This window comes from Myotis brandtii, unplaced genomic scaffold (assembly GCF_000412655.1).
Source record: "Myotis brandtii unplaced genomic scaffold, ASM41265v1 scaffold1675, whole genome shotgun sequence".
Classification (NCBI taxonomy): domain Eukaryota; kingdom Metazoa; phylum Chordata; class Mammalia; order Chiroptera; family Vespertilionidae; genus Myotis; species Myotis brandtii.
The window spans coordinates 391,427-412,561 of NW_005356150.1; the positions used below are offsets into that span (position 1 = coordinate 391,427).

The 21,135-nt window shown below is 38.1% G+C and overlaps 1 protein-coding gene across 6 annotated transcripts in view; it reads right to left on the reverse strand.

Annotated features, from left to right (window-relative positions):
• Positions 1–21,135, reverse strand: part of FAM13A (family with sequence similarity 13, member A) — a 261,528-nt gene that overhangs the window by 199,207 nt on the left and 41,186 nt on the right. For 3 of the 6 annotated variants that reach the window (XM_005862767.2, XM_005862766.2, XM_014536858.1), the window contains exon 4: positions 19,525–19,702. The exons of 1 other annotated variant lie outside the window; for it this stretch is intronic. In XM_005862767.2, the coding sequence (XP_005862829.1) occupies positions 19,525–19,702 (178 nt within the window). Of the gene's footprint in view, positions 1–2,772; positions 2,810–12,204; positions 12,223–19,524; positions 19,703–21,135 lie in introns of those variants that run through there. 2 more of the 6 variants (XM_005862768.2, XM_005862770.2) reach the window with 2 other exon arrangements.

Here is a 21,135-nt window from a genome sequence, read left to right on the forward strand (position 1 = left end):
ATTTTTTATTATTATTATTATTATTATTATTATTATTATTGGGAAAGGTCTCCTACAGGAGAAGGTATTTGATATAAGACTTAAAGACTTGGTAACAGAATTAATACAATTTCTTCACCGAGGAGACCAACCTACTGGTTGTGAATCATGAAAAGAACATGAATTCTGCTCTTTCAACAAAATATTTCACAGAATATCCACAAAGATGTATTTGTGTGCTGACAGCCTCTTCTGACATAATGGGAAAACAATCACACAGCTCAACTCTACATCCTTCACATCTTCTTTCCTTTTATAATTGAACAGGCACTACTAGGGTGTTTTAGATTTTTGCCTTACATAGTAAATGCTACAATGTAAGCAGCTGTCACATTCCAGGTCTCCCATGTGATCAGCCTTCAGTGGAATGAGACAGTATAGGGACTTGGACCTGGGAATGGAAAAATACCACCAGGTAGAACGTTGGATAAGCTGACCACAAGCAATGTCACCATGCCTCCACTCTGTGCTCGAAGAAAAAAAAAATGCAGAATTTTATCTCTCTGCTAACCGCCTGTTTTTCCTACCCTGATATGGACAATTCTACAAGCCCACTTTTTTCAAAAAGCCAACCTCTTCGTGCAAGCCCGCTTCCCCCAGCTTATAAAAGCAGCCAAGCCGAGCCAGCCCCCAAGCAGGTTCAGAGGACCTTCCTGTCCTCTGCGCTGCCTCCTTTGTGCTCCAGCATAAGCTTAGCAAAGTCTGTCTGGAAACTTCTCTGAGGTTTCCTGTTGATTTCTTTCTTGGGGAACCCAAGAACCCCAATGCTGGTAACAGTAAGAACAGTGATTTTCACTGAGACACACACATAAAAAGGAAAGACATCTGTGAGTTATGCATGAACTACAAGGTGATCCAAATGGACTCTGGGTTTGCATCTAACCCCCTGAATGTTCCTCCTCTGTAAGACTGAGGGCAGGCAGCACGTCTCTCTGGTTCACCCAGTGCGTATCTGGTGCACAGTCCAGCGACAGTGACATAGGATGTGCTCAATAAAGAATCATCTCATTCCCTTCCAAAATCGTATTGTATTCTTTAGTAATTATTTTTATGGGAGCTTTTTCCAACACACATCATATATGATCATCTTTGTGGGACGATGTCTAAGTGGTGTGTCTTACTTTTGCTCATCATAGAAATGAGAGACATTTACATCTGCCTTGAAACATGGCAAAGAACAGTGGGAAGAAAAATTAGTGGGAAAAGCATTGCACCATTATAATTTTAGGAAAAACAAATAAACAAAATCCAATTAACATTCAGTTATTCCCACTGTGGGCAGGAGGTGAGTAACTGGGGAGAAAGGGAAGAAGAATTCTTTTGGAGACTGTAAATCAGTTGATATTTGGTTGTTAGCAGGAGTTTATACATGTTTTTTTCTGGCGTCATGACCCTAAACAGTGCCTAGTGCTGCCACACGGAGGGGACTGGCTGGGTGACAAGGCCACGGTGGTGTGTTTACTTTTCACAGTTACAGTCCACTGCATACTTACTCTTCCTGTTTATTCCTTCAGAGGACCTGCCATAATGCCCATGCTTATTAAGGGTTTGTTGACTCAAAGTGGGAGGCTGTCTGGGCACAATGGACAAGAAGGGCAGATAATCTAAACTGAGTATTTGCATTATCTCTGACACAATGCACATACAGAACATACCTTTCTAAAGTTTCAACTTTGCACCACTTATGTTCTAAGCAATTAGGAATTGGGAGCGGACAACCACTGTTTGCCAACATAGCAAGCATAAAACTACTAGAATCAGTAGCAAGGTAAACTCCGTTCTTTAAAAAAAGCTCTCCCATTTTCTCTTGGCCCTGGCCAAGAATCAAGTTTTGATACGGTAAGGATTCAGTAATTACTCCACAACAAAACATGTTTTGAGTTTAGAACACTTGGCAGTTGTTCTCAACCTTTTTTTCTGTCCTATCGACATGGGGGTATACACTGTTCTTTTTTTAATAGCAAGGGAATCACTGACTCAATTTCCAAGACTATTTTTGAGATTTCTAACCTTTCTTCCACTTCTTTTCATCACATCTCTTACTTCATGTTCCTGTCCTTTTCACCTTATGGAGCATAATGGGTATTTACACTCCAGAATATAAGAGCTAAATAATTGCCCTATTCCGCCCCCCCCCCCCCCCCAAGAATCAAGTGGTGTTTATTTTACCTCTGCATCCTCAATCTATTATTTATTTATTTAATAGAAATCCCTATAACACTATTAGGGGCTTTGGGTTCACATAAAGAAGTAGAACTATCCTCTTCCATCAAAGGAACATACATTTGAACTAAGGGGACATGAAATATTTGTGAGGAAATAAAATAATAATGTCATCAATATAAAAGGGGTCACATAACTGTATGCTATAAATTACTAGTGACAGTAGTAACTAACATTCAAAGGCACACCATTTCACATTAGCTCATTAGATTTTTATCCTTACAACAAATCTCTGTGGTAATTTTCATAATTTACATGTTAAATATAGGAAATTGGGGATCAGAAAACTTATCCAGGTGGCATAGTTTTTAGGTGGCAAAAATGTGAATTGGACAATGCCACTCTCCTGCTGAAAACCTCCCAGCTTCCTTTCCATTTTGCTGAGAACTATGTTTAAGCTGTTCACTCCAGTTGACAAAGCTCTACACAATCTGGCCCAACCTCCCTTTACATCATCATTTCCTACCATTTTCCAGAAACACACACCTGTTCTCTGTTTCTGGAACATACCTCATCTTTGAGCCTTTGCAGGAGGTGTTTCCTCTACCTGGAAAAAAAATTAAGTAAAAAGTAACACTTACTGAGTGCTTATCCTGTACAAGTGCTTTACATGTCTTGTCTTGCTAAGACTCCCATCTCTGTAGGGTCAATATTACTACTAAGCCCAATTTCCAGGAGGAAGTGAGACTCAGAAAAGTTAAGGAAACTGTCCTAGGGCATCACAGTAAGAAAGTGGCAGAGCTTGAATCTGAATCAAGTCAGTCTAGCACCAGTCTATGCCCTGAAGCATTTTCTAACCTAAGTCATGCTTCTGCTGTTCTTTACTGGGCTGACTTCTTGTACTTGGGATCTCAATGTCAATGTCACCTCTATAGAAAGGCCTAACGAAAAGTCGTCATTGGGGCACTCTATCCCCAGCCAAGAAACGGTGCCTATCACTGGGCAGGCACTTAATAAATATTTGTGGAATGCATGAGGATTGAAAAAAGTTTGTCATGATTACTATAATTCTGGAACTGTAAGGTACCTTCAAAATACTTTATTTCAAGGTCTAGTGGAGACAGTGAGGTTCCTGAAGGAAGCAGACAGGCAGTGGGAAAGCGAGTTCTCTATTTGTTCATCTTATTTTGCCACCGACTTTGAGGAACTTTTGATAGTGTGTTTTCAATCAAATTTTGATGACAGGAGCCACATTTTATGCATAATTAAGGGAAAAATTATGAAACTAAAACTCATGAATACAGAAAACCTGCTCATTTTCGGTATAGGTTTATGCGTTTGAGTGGACGGATAACATAAGTGACTGAAAGGCTAAAAGGGATAAGAAGTTTACTAGTATTTTATTCCTCTTTAAGGTCATTTTCAAAAAAGAAAGATTGCTAAGTTGCAAACAAATTATAACCTTTTGTTTCTCTACTATAATATTAGCCTCACTTAAAATAAATAACAATCTTTAAACTCACAGCTCACCCAATTTTCCCACATCTAGACTGTATGGTATAACGAAGCAAAGCTCAAGCTAAACATTGTTTGCCAGGCTTTGTACATCCAAGGTTATCAGTACATTCATCTACCTGTATCTGACCCCACCACGCCTCAGGGGGCACATGAACTCTCCTAATAAGGAAAGCACGGCTGCCTTTCATTTCTTTGGGCAAAGCTGTGTTTATACAGAGAGAACTAGGATATGTACCTGACTGATCCCACAGCATAAAGGGGTGAAATCATCACAGAGCTGAAGATGAACTACCATCTAACTCAGCCACTGTGGTTTCTCTAAGATAACTTTATTTGAAATAGGGTCATTTTATCCATTAAATGGATGAAGGATAGCCTAGGGCTGATGAATTTTCATGAGGCAATGAAAATGCTTAAGATCTCAAAATTCCAAAACACACAAACAACCCAAAACACTGCAAAATTAAAAATTGGTAAATATATGTTTAAAAACAATGTCAATTATCCAATTACAACTGAATAAAAATCAGTTTTTAAAATAAATTGTAATTAGTATGACTTGTAGGTGTATTTTAATGTTTCATGTGATATGGTATGAGACAGTCAAAAGAAAGAGAACTTAAGGGAAAGTCTTTGGGAAGATGAAAATTAAAAAATGGTCTAGAAAAAAGCAATACACTTAAATAAATGCAAATAATATTTGTCATTTCTATTTAAAAGTACATCTATCAGCAAGATTAATTCATGCTCATGGAAATTACATTGTTTTATATTAGGAATGAATAGCATATATTGTAATTATATCTAGGAAATAAAATCTAACCTCATAAATGTCCCTGAACGTCTGTCTTCCAAGACATACACTTGTTTCCTATTTTAAGGACAATTTGCTGTTGCAATACTGTCACTGACACGAAGCCCCAGGATTGGTAAGTTTACAAACTAATGTATCTGCATTTTCTCCTTTCTGTTCTCTAATGGAAAACTTAAAGGAGGTATGACAAATGTAACAATGGCTGTCTGTGATGGTAAAAAGCTGAGAACTTTAACAAGTGAAGTCAGCCATAATTTATATTAATATATCTAAAAATGAGTACTAATTCTGGAAACAGAAGTTTTTTTTTCTAATCCCAGAGGTAATTATTTTTCCCATATAATATGCTTTTCATAATATTTTCTCAATGGGTATTATTCAGAAGACTGTCCTTTTGGAAACAGTGTAAAGTGTCATTATGTGTCTGTAATTATTATTCAAATGATCTCTACTTCCCCAAATCCAAGATACTTTTCTCAGATCTCTTTCTCCTTGATTCCTCTCCACAATCCACCCCTTCCTGAAATTCCATTTTCTTTGGCTTTGGTGAAGCTACATTAGTTTCACTCCTCTGATCTTTCCAACTGCCTTTTCCCATCATTTAGCTACAGATGCTCCCCAGGATGTCACTGTTCTTGGAGAGTTTGTCTATTTTGTCTTCAAAAAGGAAATCAGACCTTGGAAGTCGGGGTGGAGTGGGTAGGGGTTGGGAGGGAGGGGGGAAGGAGGAGAAAATGGAAGATACCTGTAATACTATCAGCAATAAAAAATATATTTCAAAAAAAGTAAATCAGAATAAATGACTTTTGAACTCTAGCTCAGCCCCCAGGTTGTCCTCTAATCTTATTATAGTTGTCTATTTCTACAGCCCTGATGAATAGTTCTTGGGAAGACTAGCTGAGGCTACAGGAGAAATTACACACCAAATCATTGAAAGCAATATCCTTGGATATAGGTATTGGAAGCAAGAGACAGATATGATCTGTTTTAAACAGGTAATTCCAGCAATAATGTGAATTTAGATTTAAGTGAATAAGAGCAAAAGAGAAAACTAGTTAAGAAGTTATCAAAATCAGCCAAAGAATATGGGGGGGGGGGGGGGGGGGGGTGGGAGTATGGAGTGCATAAAAAAGCAAAAAGAGTGCTACATGTTAGCTAAGTGTGAACGATGCACAAGCCACCTCACAGGCATATACTCTCAAATATTGATCAGGATCTCTATGATAAACCCCACTGCAACAGTTACCACAACTGTAATTCAGTAATTATTTAAGGAATTTCCCTCTTATCCCACAGAGTATGAGCTCCCTAAAGTTATGAACCATGTTGTTTGGCCAACATCTGGCACACTGCCTGCTGGCATACAGGATGTACCAAATAAATGAATAAATTACAGAAAATTAAAGTCACATAAAAATATTAATGCTGAAAATAAATTCCTATATCACCTAATAGCAAATAGATGGTTAGAAAAATTAAGGGACTTGCTTAAAATACACAAAGCTGGTAAATAACAGAGGAGGGAGTGGAATTATGCTTCTGTAAGACTCAGTCTCCTCCTGGGAGATATAGGGGTGTAAGATAATTCTGGAGATTATATAAGTGTATAAATCAGGGGTCCTCAAATTTTTAAACAGGGGGCCAGTTCACTGTCCCTCAGACCGTTGGAGGGCCGGACTATAGTTTAAAAAAAAACTATGAACAAATTCCTATGCACACTGCACATACTTTATTTTGAAGTAAAAAAACAAAATGGGAACAAATACAATATTTGTATTTGCATGTGGCCCGCGGGCAGTAGTTTGAGGACCCCTGGTATATATACACTCCCACAATAATGTTGAGAATATAAATTTGCCACTGGATTTTGTCAACAGCTAAGCAACATGCCTCAATGTATATATTTATGTATTTTTGTAGATATGTCTAAGTTTGCTATTTGTCATTACTGGATGATGATGCAAAGAGTTTAAAAGGCCAATAGCTTTTTTCAATTTTATGCTTGAACAAGGCACTAGTTCTTATGTTGAAATCTTATAGAGAGCAATCACATTGCATTAGTAAACTGATTTTGCTTTCATTGAATTTTCTTCCAGAGGCATGAAAAATGAGAAAAGCAGAGTCATCAGAATTTGCATGTGCTTTTTTTTTTCACCCCCAAAGAGAAGTAGTATTCATTTTAAATGTTTTCTTCAATTTTTAAAAGTTATAATTAAAACAGACTATACATGCATGGGCGAAGTTACAATAAAGGTAATTAATCCCACAACTAACCCATTACTGGAGAGAGAGAGTAAATGCAATATATAACAACATCTTAGAAAACTGTGATCTAAGTGGAAACACAGCAGACCAAGAGTCAGAAGACATCCCGCCTGGCTGGCATGGCTCAGTGGTTGAGCGTCGACCTATGAACCAGAGGTCACGGTTCGATTCCTGGTCAGGACATTGCTCAAGTTGCAGGCTCAATCCCCAGTGTGGGGCATGCAGGAGGCAACTGATCAATGATTCTCTCTCATCACTGATGTTTCTATCTCTCTATCCTTCTCCCTTCCTCTCTGAAATTTAGAAAAAAGAAGAAAAAAGACATCCTATTTTTAGTCTTCCTGCTTACTGGTGATGTACCTTGCGGCCAATCACTGACACCCACCCACCAGCCACCTCAGGAGCCTTCTCTCTTCCTAAGATTGACATATAGAATAAACAAGATCATGAATGTATGTTTGAAGGGAAACATGGGATTTCATTGTTAAAGCATTACTTAATAGACTAGTGTTGATGTCCTCTGGTTGGGCATTTCTCTTCAATAAATAATAGACCGACTTAAAGAACCTTGAATTTATGTTGGACCGTATATTTCTCCAGATGACCATTAACTGCCAGGCAGATGCTATTGCTTAATTACTGCATTCCCACAGAGACTGAAGGAGTACAGGGATTATTTTTCAAAGTATAAGAAATCTTTGACTCTGGCCCCAATCAGAAATGTTCAACCACTAAGCCTGGTTATTCTCTAGAGAGGTATATTCTAGAGAAGAGTTCACACATTTTAAAAACATTGCCTCACATTGATAGGGTAAGAGACCTGCAAAACATCTACACTTGGTCCTTACTCACATGAACCCTGACCTAAAATGTACTGACCTAAGGTTACTAGGGAAAAATACCACTGCTCCTTGCAATAAAATAAAGTGTTATTTCACACTGTATATTTTAAATACTATTAGTTACTAATTTCATATATTACAAACAATAGATTTGCCGAGCAACCATTGGAAGATCTATTGCCACCTCTTGAGTGAAACCAAGGTCAAAAAGCATTCTGATTACTTTTGTTTGAAAAACCAATGCTTGAAGCATCATTGCTACCATTAATCAGAATAATAAATTTACCCTGCCCACAGAATATTGAGAGGAACACTATGTATGGTTCACATAAAATTATAAATCATCATAATTACTGGGAAAAAAATAAATAGACATCCAATGAAGAATTTGTTGTATCATCTTGTACATTCAATTTCTTGTGATTCAAACTTATGTTCCTAGCTGATAAGTATGATGGACTTGAGTTTACTATAATATTGAACTATATAAAATCACAATATTTGGCCACTTTGAACTAGGAAAATGGCAGCTTTATATGGTTTCAGCTAATATATTTATTCATCTGACCAAGGGACAATGACAATGCAGAAATTTTCCTGCACTAATCTTTTTTTTTCTTTCTCTAAAAAACAATGGTTTATTCTCTTGCCTAGTTCAAAGTTTCAATTGAAATAGACCAAAATAAATGTTATCAGTTCTATTCTAGCTCTATAATCCTAAAAACTGATGCTTTGTACACTTCAGTTCTTTACCTATGAATGTATGAAAGTACCAACTATTCTTATGGATTCACCATGAGAAATAGATGATTGAATAATATATTTTTTTGTATATACAGAGAATTTAATATATACAGTAAAAAGTCCTGGCTATGAGCAAATAAAAAATGACAAACTGAAGGATGCAAAGGTACAAATAAAACATGATGTAAACTAACAAAAAACATTTATAGAATGTTTCATAAAAGAGTAGGATTAAAAAGGTACATAAAATATAATATTGATAACATTTTAAAAAAGAATATATACATGGAAAAAGACTGGAAGGAAATAAAAATTTAAAGTAATTATTTCTAAGTAATAGAATTAGTGGATGATTTTTCACTGTATACAATTTTCCAAGTTTTTTCAAGCTCCTACAATTTTAAGAAACAAAAATACATAAGCAAAAACTGGACTAAATGGGATGACTTGTCATTTTACTAAACAAATGACTCAATATTAAATATTTCAACTATACCTGACAAACCTAAAATCTAATGGGAATTTTTAAACTTAGAAAAATATCTCAAGTTCTGAGACAACATATGCACATAATTATCCAGGAAAATCCTGAAAAAGAAGAATTAAATGGAAGACTACAGCGCAAGACATTAAAATAAAAAGGGTATTGCCCTGCTTGGTGTGGCATCGTCACATGCACCGAGAGGCCGCTGGTTCAACTCCGAGCAGTGCACATGCCAGGTTGTGGGCTCTATCCCCAGTAGGGGGCATGCAGGAGGCAGCCGATTGATGTTATCCTCTCACATTGATGTTTCTCTCTCTCTTCCTCTCCCTTCCACTCTCTCTTAAATCAATAATAAAAACATATTTTAAAAAGCAAGTAAGAAAAGGGTATGATACTAGCACCAGACAAGCAAATAGATCAGTATGGTAGAATAGAGCTCAGAGAAGGCTAAAATATATTTAAGAATTTGATGTGATGATAAAGTGACATTTTGAACCACTTGGCAAAGTATGAATTACTTTGTTTGGTTACCAGGCTAATTATTTCAGTGAAAAATTACATCTTTAAATCATATCTTTCATATCTTATTCCAAAGTAAATTTCACTAGAATTCAGTACCTAAATATTTAAAAATTTAAATATAAGATGAAATATGAGACTAACTTTTAGATTCCATATTATATCTTTTATAAAATGATTTCCACATATTTTCAAGATTTAAATATTGAGATATGAAACTGCAAAAATAAGTAGGCAATATAAGTAAATATTATTCTTAAACCCTTGTGGAAGAAGGCTTTTTAAGGATAATATCAAACCCAAACAACATAAATTGATACATAGAATAAAATCTTTAAACTTTTGTGACAAAAAGTATGAATTACAAGTTCAAGTTTAAATGATAAGCTGTGAGAAATACTTTCAATGTATAACAAAAGGAACTCTTACTAATTCATTACAATAAAAGCAACAACAAAAAACAGCACCAGCTTAGAAAAACTGAGAATAGAAAAGGCAATTTACAAACGAAAAACTATATGGAAAAATAGGCTTTAGCATATGATAAACCTCACAGTAATCAAATGAGAAAAAAATTTAAATTTGCTTATTATATTGACAAATATGAAAAAGAATAACAACACCAGTATTGGAGGAGGTGTGGGAAAGGGGACACACACACAGACTGCTGCTTACAAACTGGTGTAACTTTTCAATGAAGAAAAAAATCTGATATCAATATTCTTTGACTAAGCAAGTCTACTTCTAAAAGTACATCCAAAGAAAAGAATTAGTTAAGAGTGAAAAATGTATGTTCAAGCATAGTCACTGCAAAGCTGTTTATAGGGAAACAGAGCAGTGATTAAGAGCTTGGAGCGGAGGAGCCAGGCTGTCTGGATTCAGAATTCTGGCCCTAACCTCTTCCTTGCCATGTGACCTTGAGCAAGTTAAACTTTCTGTGCTTCAGTTTCTTCTTGTATAGAGAAAAGAAATGAAAAGCACTTAGAACACTGCCCAGAACTTAATGAGCACTCAATAAATGTTATCTATTTTTACTGCTGAGAAAAAAAAAAGAAATGCCATCTGTAGGGGATAGCTTAAATAAAGAATATTGATCAAAAGATCACAATGCTATGCTGTCAGTAGAAATGATGACATAGAATTATACTTATATGCATGGAAAAATGCCATAATAGATGACATTAAGTTTTAAAATCAAGGTTATAATGCAGTATTACTTTATTACTCCATCTTTAATCAAACATAAATATATATGTGATCACACAGAGAAAAGAATATGCAAGCACATAAACTTAAAGTGTGAACAGTAACTGAATCTAGGTAATAGAATTATAGATGATTTTTTAAAAATATATTTTTATTGATTTCAGAGAGGAAGGGAGAAAGAGAGAGAGATGGAAACATCAATGATGAGAAAGAATCATTGATCGGCTGTCTCCTCCTGCAGGCCTACTAGGGATCGAACCCACAAACCTGACATGTGCCCTTGACTGGAATGGAACTTGGGACCATTTAGTCCACAGGCTGATGATCTATCCATTGAGCCAAACCAGCTAGGGCTATGATTTTCGTTTTCATCTTTATTCTTGTGCTTTTTGTTTTGAAAATGTTTTTTTACAACAAACATGTTACTTTTGTAATAAAAATAAACTTATATGCATTTTTTTAAAAAAGGGGCAACTGAAAAATCAATTATCATAGTTACCAGTGACAGGGGGATTGATAACACAGAGCGCAGGAAAGGGCTGGCACAGGTTTCAACAGAGAAAAGGCCAAACTTTCCAATCACTCATCCTATATAATAAAAGCCTAATATGCTAAATGTCCGTTCATCCAGTTGATCGTTCAACCAATCAAAGTGTAATATGCTAATAATATGCTAAGGCCACTCAGCTGCTCACTATGATGTACACTGACCACCAGGGGGCAGACAGTTGACCAGTCGCTATGACGTGCACTGACCACCAGAGGGAAGATTCTCTGACCTGTAGGTGAGCTTGCTGCTGGGGTCCGGCCAATTGGGACTGAGTCAGATGGGCCAGACACGCCCTGGAGCCCTACTGTGGTCCCTCCCTGGCTGGCCAACCTCCTGCAATCCTTACCCAGCCCCGATCATTCACTGGTGGGGTCCCTCGGCTTGGCCTGCACTCTGTCACAATCCAGGACCCCTCGGGGGATGTCAGAAAGCCGGTTTCGGCTGATTCCGCAGGCCAGGCCGAGGAACCCCACTGGTGCATGAATTCATGCACCGGGACTCTAGTTCTTTAATATGCCAGACACATGTTATGGAGAATGGCAATATAAAAACAATTGTGTAAAAAATTAAATGAACAACCTGTATTTTATAAATAGATTTGTTAACAGGTTATAAATATATGACTATGAGAGATTAGGGCCAGGGCTTAATTTTAAAAAATGTCAGTTGTCTACACTTTTCAATCCAAATGATCCATTTTCCAAAAGTGAAATCCTGGGCTACAAACTAAACAAAGCTGCTTAGCAGTAGCTAACAAATAAGGTAACAGCAACATTATAGGTTTATCTGGTTACACATCCTGTTTGTGTCTGCAAATTTAGTTGATCTCATCTAATGTTGTTCAAATACCTAATTATACACACACACATATCAATCATGCAACTACAGGTTATAAATTAGTGATTTGGTAAGATTAACTCACTGTGCTATTTTTCTGCAAGATTTGAAGAAGACCAATAGCAGCTTTAAAAACTTTTTTAGCCCTGGCTGGTTTGGCTCAGTGGATAGAGCATTGGCCTGCGGACTGAACCAGGGTTCGATTCCAGTCAAGGACACGTACCTCTCTTGCAGGCTCACAAAGGAGGGAACCAATGGATGCTTCTCTTTTTCTGTCTCTCCTCCTCCCTTCCACTCTCTTTAAAAATCAATGGAATGCTCCCAGGAACAAGCTGGAATTACAAGTGAAATATGGAAAGGCTTCCTGAATAATCAATGGAAAACTCACAGGAGAGAACCCTGATACCCAAGGACCGAAGGTAGAGACCGCATAGAGACTGAATAATATTGAATGTGAACTATAATTGAAAAAAAAAGATGGAAAATTGTATGTTTTTCATCACAATAAAAAAAAATCAATGGAAAAAAATCCTCAGGTGAGGATTAACAAAAATAAACCACAAACCTTTTTTATGTGGACACCAGGCAAAAATGTAGCATCTTGGATAGAAGCATACATGGAAGGATTATCACCCAAAATAAAAAATTGATAAAAAATTTATTTATCTCTTTTAAGCTCTGGAAATACCTATTATATTACTGATTACCTTATTGATTAGCAATGAAATACTTGTTTGAAGGGATAGGATTAACTTACAAAGCTAAAGACTAAAGGCAAAGAAATAAAAAAATGAAGAATTTAATCAAAATGGCTTACCATCACAGCAATTAGTCAGTTTGTTTTAATTATTGAATATTAAAATGTGTTTATTAATGTTCTTAAATGATGGAAACTAAATATGCACAATGAGTTGAACACAAAGTGTCAAGAATATTAACAACCAAAAAAAAAAAAAACTGAGCTAATTCATTAGGGAGTCTTTCTTTTCTTCATCAATGTCATTTAACAAACACATTTTTAAATTAACTCTAAATAACAGTACATACAAATATTTAAGTTTTTCTAATATTCATCCCAGCTTTGAACACTGTTTTGTCAAAGGAAATTTCAAATTTGAAGGAGTCATATAATACTAGAGGCCCGGTGCACAGATTTGTGCACCAGTAGGGTCCCTTGGACTGGCCTGCAGGGATCAGTGGACCTCTGCGCCACTGCAGCCTGGCCTTACCCACCAGCACATCGATCCCGCACAGCACGAAGTAGTGCATGAAGGGGCAGGTGGCCAGGGAGGAGCCCGAGCCCAGGCTGGGCACTGTACCACTCCCGCTCATCCAGGCCCCACTGAGCCTGCCGCCACTCGGGTGTGCAGGGGGAGTGTCCACGGGAGAGGCTCATGCTGTCGCAGCTGCACTTGCCAGCTGTGAGCCTGGCATCTGGTGTCCATCTGTCAGCTGAGTGGCACTCCTTCATTAAGCGTCTGCCCCCTGGTGGTCAGTGCACGTCATAGCTGACCACCAGGTCGTCCATTGCTTAGGCTTTTATATATATAGATTGGAAAGTATAATATTTACAATTGTGAATCCTGTGGGGGAAAAAAGATGGACTCCTGGTGGCTAACTGGGCTCAAATGTTTAAAAACAGACCCCAGCAGCCATTTCTGTAGAGGGGCCTCTAGCCAAACTGCACTTCATGAAGAAGCCAGAGCCGGACTGCCTGCTGCAGTGTTTCTGCCATCTGAGCCAGCCTTACAAAGCCTATTTCAACTAATAAGACTTGAGGCTTTCCTGTCCAATTGGAGCTACACAGCTCTGGCTAATCAGAGCAGCTCTATTCTGACCAATCAGGACAGTGCATTTTGGACCAACCACACTGTGAGAATTTGGAGTCCTCATTTGTATAAGGACTGACCAATCAGGGAACAGAGGCAAGGACTTCTGTCCAGCTTTTCTCTGGCTCCAGAAGCCTATTTTCCCCTTCTACCAAATGAAGACTGAATCTCCCTGATTGAGCTGAAACACCCAAGATGCCTCGCCAGAGAAGCGTGAAGCAAATGGGGCGGACTAGAGCGGAGCAGCACAGGGCAGCATAAAGCAGACCAGCCCTGGGCAGAGCAGACCAGACCCTCAAAAGGGGCAGAGCAAAGCTGTCTAGCCAGAGAGGGGCCTGGCCCCAGAGCTGTTCTACAGTCGTGTTTTCACAGACGTGCTGCATCATAACTGAGCTGTTTTGCACTGCATCAAGTTTCCTTCTTCACCGCTCCTCAAACTGGGGACTCCTGTGGGCACTGATTTGGCACCACGGAGCATTGGTTGACACATGGAGTTGCTGTTTATGAGAAAATTCGTTTCCAAAGTCAGCGTGTGAGAAGAAAAATCACGCACAGCCAACATTATACTTTAAATTCTTAATGTACAACATGCCTCAGCATATCTTAAGAAAATAGGTTTCCTCCTGTTGTGTCCTCAGGAGTACATTGCCTTAGGGCAGATTCACAAGAAAACAGAGACTAAGTCAAGGACAAGGATGCTGGTGTATTATTCTGGGAGTAGGAATACAGGGCAGCATGGGTGAGGGAAGGAGGCAAGTAGGGATGCAAAATAGTGACTTCAAAAAAGAACCCCAATGATACACAACAGTTTGTGTGACAGACGCCTGGTTCGGCAGTCTGGAATTCAGCAGATGGATTCCGCCGGCGGGGGGAAGAAGAGATGCGCCTACGTTCCCCCTGACTCCTGTTTCCCTTTAGCAAAGGGATTTAACTGTTCTCCCGCCCAGGTTGCATATCTAGCCCCTCTGGCAGCCTGTCAGGAATTGAGATCCTAGTATGGCGTCCAAAGTCACTGGGGAAGCCAGAAACTCAGGGCAGGTGGCTGGTTGACTCAGCTGCAAGGCAGCAGCCAAGAAGGACCCAGCGTTCCCAAGGCAGGTGGAGGGTCAGTTCCTGGCAGCAGATCAGTCTGGGAGGTAGGCAGTTCCAGGGCAATTTTAGGAAGTCATGCTTCTATTACAAGTACTAAGTTGAAGAAGTTGGTTTGTATTTAGGAGTTTTATTGGACAAGAAAAAATTTTTCTTTAGGTATTAAGAAGCATTTATAATACTGTAAGGAGCTTGTACTTTTTTGCATGAAGAAAGTGAAAACTAAGACAACTGCGGTAAGAAGAATGTCCTGTCTTTAGTCTCATGTTTCGAAGGAGCCCACTTCATTAAGTGATATGATGGGACAAATCTATAAGACTTGATCTTTCCCATAATGTAATTATATACGCAAATATTCCAACACCACTCTACCGATTGTCCACTATGCACCAGGACTTTCTTTATGGTCTTGCTTAGCTTCAAAGCAAACTTTGTCGGTCCCATTTTACAGAAAATGTAACAGAAAAATAAATAATGCAGAAGGTCAAACCTACCAATGGCAGAACAAGGACTAGGCTAATTTTCTTTTATGTCATGATATTCAAACCACTGAAACCCATTTTAAAAGCTATCAAAACTTTGGGAAAGCAATTTTTGCTAATCTCTAAGAATAATATCCTTTAGCCCTAGCCGGTTTGGCTTAGTGGATAGAGCACTGGCCTGTGAACTGTCCCTAGTTCGATTCCGGTCAAGGGCACATGCTCAGGTTGCGGCTCGATCCCCAGTAGGGGGCATGCAGGAAGCAGCCAATCAGTGATTCTCTCTCATCATTGATGTTTCTATCTCTCTCTCCCTCTCCCCTCCTCTCTAAAATCAATATAAATATATTTAAAAAAGGAAACAAAATGTTCATCTTAAAATAATAATAATATCCTTTAGCAGAATTTTTAGTTATCTTAGAAACTGGGATATTACGGCCCTAGTCGGTTTAGCTCAGTGGACAGAGCATTGGACCAACGGGTCCTGGGTTCAATTCTGGTCAAGGGCACATACTTCGGTTACAGGCTCCTCTCTGGCCCTGGCCGTGGCCCTGGTTAGAGCTCATGCAGGAGGCAACCAATCAATGTGTTTTTCTCACATTGATGTTTTTCTCTGTGTTTCCCTCTCTCTTCCACTCTCCCTAAAAATCAATGGGGGAAATATCCTCGGGTGAGGATTAACAATAACAAAAAAACACACACACACAAAAGAAACTGGGATATTACAAAATTCTTTAGAAATAATGACATAGAAAATATATAGTTTACAGTCTAAAGTTTGATGAATTTTTCATAGAAAAATACTTATTACTATGCCACAGTATACTATGAAAATATTATGCTATAAAACATCATTATATTATTATTTTATACTATAAAACATCATTATATTATTGCCATAGTATATTATAAAAAGCGTAAACTCCTCAGTGGCACAGGTCCACTTCTAGGACATCATTCTAAAGAAACAGTTGCATGTGTACATAGAGTCACACTCGAGGTTCACTGCAACTGTTTTGTTTTTAACCATTTTTTAATTGATGGTCAAATTGTTTTTGTTTTGTTTTTCAATAACAGTTTACTTTTAATATTATTTTGTATTGGTTTCAGGTGTACAGCATAGTGGTTAGACAATCATATACTTTATAAAGTGTTCTCCCTGTATTTCCAATACCCACCTGGCACCATATACAGTAACTGGTTGGTTTTTTTAAATGACAACAACCTCAGTGCTCATCAATAGTTAAATAGATAAACTACAGCAAATTTCACACTATTCAATACTTTAAAAAGAATGAAGTATAAATTATATTAAGAGTTCAAGTTCTACCATAAAAACAATCAAGCTTCACAACCTATGCACCAAGGATCTAATTTATTATTTAAAAATAGATTATTGCTGTGTTCAGAAAGAGGGATGGAAGGATATATACCTACTGGTTACTGATTTTATTTCTAGGGAGGAGGTTACAATGGGAGGAACTAATGGAAGATACTTTATTTTTATTCTATATAACTCTCTGTTTGAATATTTTAAAATAATATTACCCAATCATCTAAATTTAATAAACCTGTAAATAGATAAACATGTTGAAACCCTCATAATTAAGAGCCACCTAGAGCCCAGCTGGGGTGGTTCAGTGGTTGAGTATCAACCTATGAACCGGGAAGTCATGGTTCAATTCCCAGTCAGGCACATGCCCAGGTTTTTGGCTCGGTCCCCAATGGGGGGAGGGAGTGCAGGAGGTAGCTGATCAATGATTCTCTCTCATCATTAATATTTCTATCACTCACTCTCAGAAATCAAATAAAAATTTTTTTAAATAAATAAATGTAAATATAAAAATATATTTTTTAAAAAAGAAGAGTCACCCAGAAGCCCGGCATCCAGAACACCGAACAATCATATATTGTTTGTGTATTTCTTTTCATTTATATGGTTATATATTTCATAGACATTATTTTGTATCTAAAATTTTATATTCTCTTAAAAATTATTTCATGAGGATGTTCCCATATCTATTAGAAATAAATCTTCCTCATCTATTGACTATACAGTGTATTCACATTAGTTATTAAGAAAAGTATTGCCTTCGTTTGTCTTTTAGTGGTTCATGGTGAGACTTGTCCTTGAATAGCAGCTTTCCACTGACCATTTTTATAACATACTGTACACGGACTAACTGTGGTCACTAGAGTTGAAGTGTCTACTTTTCCCTGATGTAGTTAGAGGAACTTCAAAAAAAAAATAACCATTTCTACCTCTTTAGAATCAATTAGATAAATGAGACAGTACAGTACTTTCTAAGTGCTCAATAAACACTATATGTTACAATTATTATAGCCTATTTCAATGAGAAAAGGACCTGGTAGTGATGTCTACATCCATAAGTTTAGAAATACATACCAATTAATAAATCAGAGCAATAGGAATATACTTAGTGCCACTGAACTGTATATGTTAAAATGGTAAATTTTGTTATATACATATGTGTGTATGTGTTTTAATCCTCATCCGAGGATATTTTTTCCACTGATTTTTAAAGAGAGTGGAAGGTTCTAAAAAAAAAATAATAATAATAAAGAGAGTGGAAGGGAGTGAGGGAAGAGAGAGAAACATTGATGTGAAAGAGACACATCGATTGGTTGCCTCCCACATGCGCCCTGACCAGGGCTGGGGATTGAACCTGCAACCCAGGGATGTGCCCTTGACTGTGAATCTAACCCAAAATGCTTCGGTGCAAGAGCTGACGTTCTAACCACTGAGCACACCCACCAGACCTGTTATGTATATTTTATCACAATAAAAAATTGTTAAGCTATAATCATTAGTAGACTCTATAATAAAAACTCATCACTTACTTGATATTTTGACTAATTGAAGCAGGTTGTCAGAAATTCCAGATCAAGCCCAATCCAGTAAGCCAGCAATGAGATATGCATCTGTGTGTTATTAAATAAGCATTCTATTTGCAATTTGCTTTCACCTCTTCTAGAATCTAGGGTTTCAAAATTGGTGAGTAATATTTTCTACTTACCTTTATTTCTTAGATGCAAGTTACCAAAGTTTACTCTGCAGATAAACATAAAAGGAAATACAGCTTTTTTACTACCATAGAGCTCCTGAGTAAGATAAGAATTAGTGGAGCCTGTGTTTGAGACATTTATTTATGAGACGCTAACATATCCTATGAAATGCTGTTATTTAAAATTTAAATAACTAAGGTTACAAAGGGAATCATTATTAAGGCAGAACTTCTCCCTCTAGTAGGCTGCAAAGGTCCTGAAGCCTGCAGCCACTATGATCTAAGCCAGAGTTTATATTTAGACAGTGGTTCTCCCGCTGTAAAATTACTAGTTCTGGGCAGCTGAATGGGTCTGCAGACTAATGGAGTGGATAAGCAGATACACCACTAAGGAAAAAACAAAAAACTTCCTGAGAATTTCTGAGATCCTTTAAAGTGTGAGGAGTGTTTTCTCTCTTTCTCTCTCCTTATAACTAGAAGGAATGTTTTTTATATCAGCAGGGATTAATAGGAGAGTGAAAAGCAAAGTCCCTGGATTGCAAGATCATGTTTCATACTTTAAAGAGCTTTCAGGAATAACAGGGAAAATAAAAAATAAAGCTTTACAAAAATTCTTGTGGCTAGTGATGTAGCACCCACCACAGAAACTAGTTTATTTCTAGTCTAGTTTATTCCTAGAAAATAAATAAATGTAGCTGAGGTTACATTTTTCTGTCACTGACATATTCCGCTTGTAATTTTCCATCCATGAGCAATGTTTTGAACTTTATCACTATTAAAGAAATTATGCCCTACATCGTTTTCCTTTCCTTTCTGCTAATGTTTCAGATTAAATTTTTTTAATGCCCTTTTTTAGTGAAAGTAAAGCTTATTTTCAGAATTTTAAATAAGGTTGTTTGAAATATTACAAATGATGGTTTCATAGAGGGTATTACCTGCTTTCTTAAAAATTGGGACAAAAAATGAGGCTAAAATGCCCAATAGCAAGATGGAACTTCTCCAACACAATTGGTTGACTTTCTGGTTTGAAATAGGAGGCATCTACATCCCAGTCATTTCAGGCAATGCTAAAAGAAAAGGGGTATGTGATAATATTTAAAGCAAAACTCCACTGACTTACTGAAAGCAATTGGGCCCAAACACAGTGGCGAGATTGTGGACATTCATGCGATTCTGCACATGGTGCTTGGCTACCTTTGTCAAGAACTGGCAGAGGTACTTGAGGAGGCAGTAGTGCGTGTCTGGCAGCTCTTTTATTAAGGCTCTTAAGCTATTCTCCTGAGCATCATTTGTGTCATCTGAAAAGAAAAATAAAAATGTACTCAGGCATATTTCACTGCGACAATAACAAAAATACACAGATATTTAAATTCTAACACTTTATTCAGAAAAAAGATTCCTAAAGATTGAGATAGGCCATCAAAAAGGGCACTTTTGGCCCTAACCGGTTTGGCTCAATGGATAGAGTGTCGGCCTGCGGACCAAAATTCTGGTTTCGGTTTTGATTCCAGTCAAGGGCATGTACCTTGGCTGCAGGCTCCTCCCCAGCCAGGGCCCTGGTAGGGGCTCTTGCAGGAGGCAACCAATCTCGATGTGTTTTTCTCACATGTGTTTCTCTCTGTCCTTCCCTCTCTCTTCTACTCTCCCTATAATCAATAGAATCCTTGGGTGAGGATTAACACAACAAAACAAAAAAGGGCACTCACTTTTGCTTTTCCTATGCTCCTTAAGCATTTAACTTTTTGAAATGTTAAAGAATTCCTAACTTACTCAAGACATGCTGAAAACCAAGAGCTTTATTCACTGCATGAAATGGGTTCCTTTAAGTGAAAAGATGAAAGTTCTTGACTTAAGAAAAATCATATCTGAGGTTCCTATGATCTACTATAGTAAGAACAAATCCTGTATTCCTGAAATTGTGAAGAAGTAAAAAGGAATTCATGCTAGTTTTCCCTTGCACCTCAAACTCCAAAAGTTATGGCCACAGTACATAAGTGCTTAATTAAGATGGGAAAGCATTAGATGGCTTCAGGGTAGAACACGTGAACAGAAAACAAGTTCCAATGGACAACAACAACAGTGCTGCACCAGAAAGCATTGAGCCTACACGGAGACTTTAGCAGGGGACCGACCCCCTGTAATGAGTAACACTGAGCCATTTACTGAAAGAAAGGAAAAATTACACAGAAATGTCTGGACTGAAAATATAAAAATTACTGGAGAGAGAGAGAGAGAGAGAGAGAGAGAGAGAGAGAGAGAGAGAGAGAGAGAGAGAGAGAGAGAGAGAGAGAGCGAGAGAGCGCAAATTCACAAAATTTTTATTACAGTATAGCATGATTGGTCTATTTTATTATTTGTTACTAGAGGCCCGGTGCACAAAAATTTGTGCACTCAGGGGGGGGGTGTCCCTCAGCCTGGCCTGTGCCCTCTTGCAGTCTGGGACCCCTCAGGAGATAACGACCTGCTGGCTTAGGCCTGCTCCTGGGTGGCAGAGGGCAGGCCCAATCCCTAGGTGCAGCCCCTGGTCGGGCTCAGAGCAGGGCTGATTGGGGAGTTGGGGCGCCGCCCCCTGTCATGCACAGAGCAAGGCGGATCGGGAGGTTGCGATGCCACCCTCAGTCACGCTCAGGGTAGGGCCGATTGGGGGGTTGGGCCGCCGCCCCCTGTCACGCTCAAGGCAGGGTCGATGGGGAGGTTGCGGCGCCACCCCTTGTCACGCACAGAGCAGGGC